Here is a 2441-nt window from a genome sequence, read left to right as displayed (position 1 = left end):
GTCTCCTTGAGGAGCGACCACTCTCCTTGGACACCTGGCAGAAGCTGCCTTTCCCTCCTGGACAAACTGGGGCACCCTCCTGCATCCACCTTGCCCCATCAAGGTGGGCAAGGCCGGGGCTGTGCCGGGCTGTGCTCCAGGCATGCAGCCCCACCCCTAATGCCTCTGCCTGCCCTGCCCCGCCCCCTGCCCCAGTCCGGGGCACATGCCCCCTATTCCCTGCTGCTGCTCGTCCCGCCATGGCAGGGTTGGCATGGGATGGAGCCGTGGCTCATCTGGGGGGGGCAGCTTCTGCGCAGTGACCCTGTCCCGCACTCGCCCTACCCTGGCAGGGCAAGTAGCAAGGGGCCATAGCCCCCGCTCCCGGCCCTGCCCGCCCCACCCTACACAGATCCGGGGGCATGCACCCCCCCCATACCCTCCCGGATGAGCAGCAGGAGCCGCCAGACGAGCAACTTGCCTCTGGCCCAGCTCCTCCCTCACCCTGGGGGGCCTTGATCTGCCCCCCGCCACACCTGCTCCCTTCCCTCTGCCCTTCCACCATACCAGACTTACCAATTGGATGCATCTGCATCTAGCGTTGTAAAGTTGAAGAACACGTTGGAAAGTTGAAACAGGGTGTCAATTTATAAATGTCTTAAGTGTCGTTCATTGTAACTCAGAAAGTCGTAAGTTGAGGACTGCCTTTAACTTTAATATCTAGTAAAGTTAAAAGTCCTATTCTCTCTATACATAAAGACTTCATGTGTAGTGGTTAAGGGTGCCATGCATAATTAACCAAGCACACAAAAAAGGAAAAGCCTCCTAACAATATGTATTCTCTCCACTACTCAGGTACACACATTGTCACTGTCATATGTCCCAGGCACCATAAACTAAGCATTTTTCCCATCATGGGAAGCCCTGATCAAATATTCTACTTCACATACATCTGGCTTCCACTTGCTTCTTTCTGCAAACAGCACTTTCTAAACTACTGGTTTCCCCAAAAATGTTGGTGATTTGTTTATAGAAAAATGTATTATAGGAATGTAGTAGGCAAAGATGTTTTTGGTGTGATATCTTTTATTGGACCAACTGCATAGGTGGCTGAGATATTAGAAAAGCTTTCAGGCACAAAGTACCCTCGCTATCTGTAATGGAATGTAATAGAATTTACCCAATTTTTATTTTTGTGTATTATACAATGATTATTACACTGCTGGTACCGAGTAAATAATGAGATAATAGACAATCATTTACTTGGAGCAGCTTCAAAAAGGGTGCTGCTTCCTGCAAAACAGCTGTTATGCTATACAGTTACATATGCCCAAGCCTTTAACAGTATAGGTGAAACAAAATCATTGCAATTTTCACCCCAGTTCATTCAGGGTCAGGGTTGGGGAAACTTTGCTCACCTGTATTGCTACACTATCAAGTGCATGTAACAGTTGCTATATGCTCCTGTACCTATAGACATGGATTGTGTGGTCCCAGTTTAAATTAATAATTGTATATATTTTACATTTCAAATATATCATGACTTACTTTCCATTGTTTGTCATTCGTGTCTGTGTGCACTAAATGTTTTATATAGCTGTCTGAAACTGTTGACATAAATAATGACATTGTTGCTAATGAATTTAGGGAATAAAATGCAACAGAGTTGCTTGTGGAGTCACTTGTTTACTTACATAGCAAACTTTAGAGAGACTGTTGACTCCAATGCTTACAGAATTTTATCTGTCAAATGATTTTAATTATTTTAGACCTGAAAACAGTACTTAGTGAAACTGGTACTGTGCTTGAGCTGTTATGAAAGACTAGTGCATGTTGCCTACTGAACCTGTGTTCATTCCATTTTTGGAATACAAGGAGTCAAAATTTGTCTAGTCCAGTTTTCAAAATGGAAGCCCAGTAAGTTGCATAACTTTCTCAAAGCTCATAGGGACGCTTCAAGCATATAAGAAAATTGTCAGATCAGATTTCTGGTTATATTCTTGATACTATAACTGCGCAACTTACTAATTTCTTTTTCTTGCAGTATCTGGAATCCATGTTTACTCTGCTCTTTCAGCTACTTCAGGAAGTTACAGAATGTGACACAAAGATGCATGTTCTTCATGTTCTTTCTTGTGTGATTGAAAGAGTCAATATGCAGGTAATTATAGGCTAAAGGCAGAGCAGGGTCGCACCTTAAAAACTAACTCTTGGGAAAGGCTTTCATAGGCTGGAGCCTGCTGCATAGTGTGTTCATGTGCGTGCGTACGCACGTGGTGTGTTATCTAAAATATATTGTGTGCATATCATATGTATTGTGAATTTTACTGAATTCTACACAGTTCAGTTATGTGGGCTGTTCTGTTTCATACTGTAATATTTATACTTAATATGAAAACATTCATACAGATTCACAGAATTTTAGGGCTGGAAGGGACCTCATGAGATCATTAGGTCCAGCC

General features: G+C 43.6%; 1 protein-coding gene across 1 annotated transcript in view; it reads left to right on the top strand.

Annotated features, from left to right (window-relative positions):
• Positions 1 to 2441, top strand: part of IPO11 (importin 11) — a 350536-nt gene that overhangs the window by 143081 nt on the left and 205014 nt on the right. The window contains exon 19 of the mRNA XM_019517805.1: positions 2024 to 2140. Coding sequence (XP_019373350.1) covers positions 2024 to 2140 — 117 coding nt within the window. The remainder of the gene's footprint in view (positions 1 to 2023; positions 2141 to 2441) is intronic.

This window comes from Gavialis gangeticus, unplaced genomic scaffold, assembly GCF_001723915.1.
Source record: "Gavialis gangeticus isolate Ggan-Ray unplaced genomic scaffold, GavGan_comp1, whole genome shotgun sequence".
NCBI lineage: Eukaryota > Metazoa > Chordata > Crocodylia > Gavialidae > Gavialis > Gavialis gangeticus.
The sequence above is the reverse complement of the archived record's forward strand: the minus strand, read 5'-3'. Positions and strand labels throughout refer to the sequence as shown.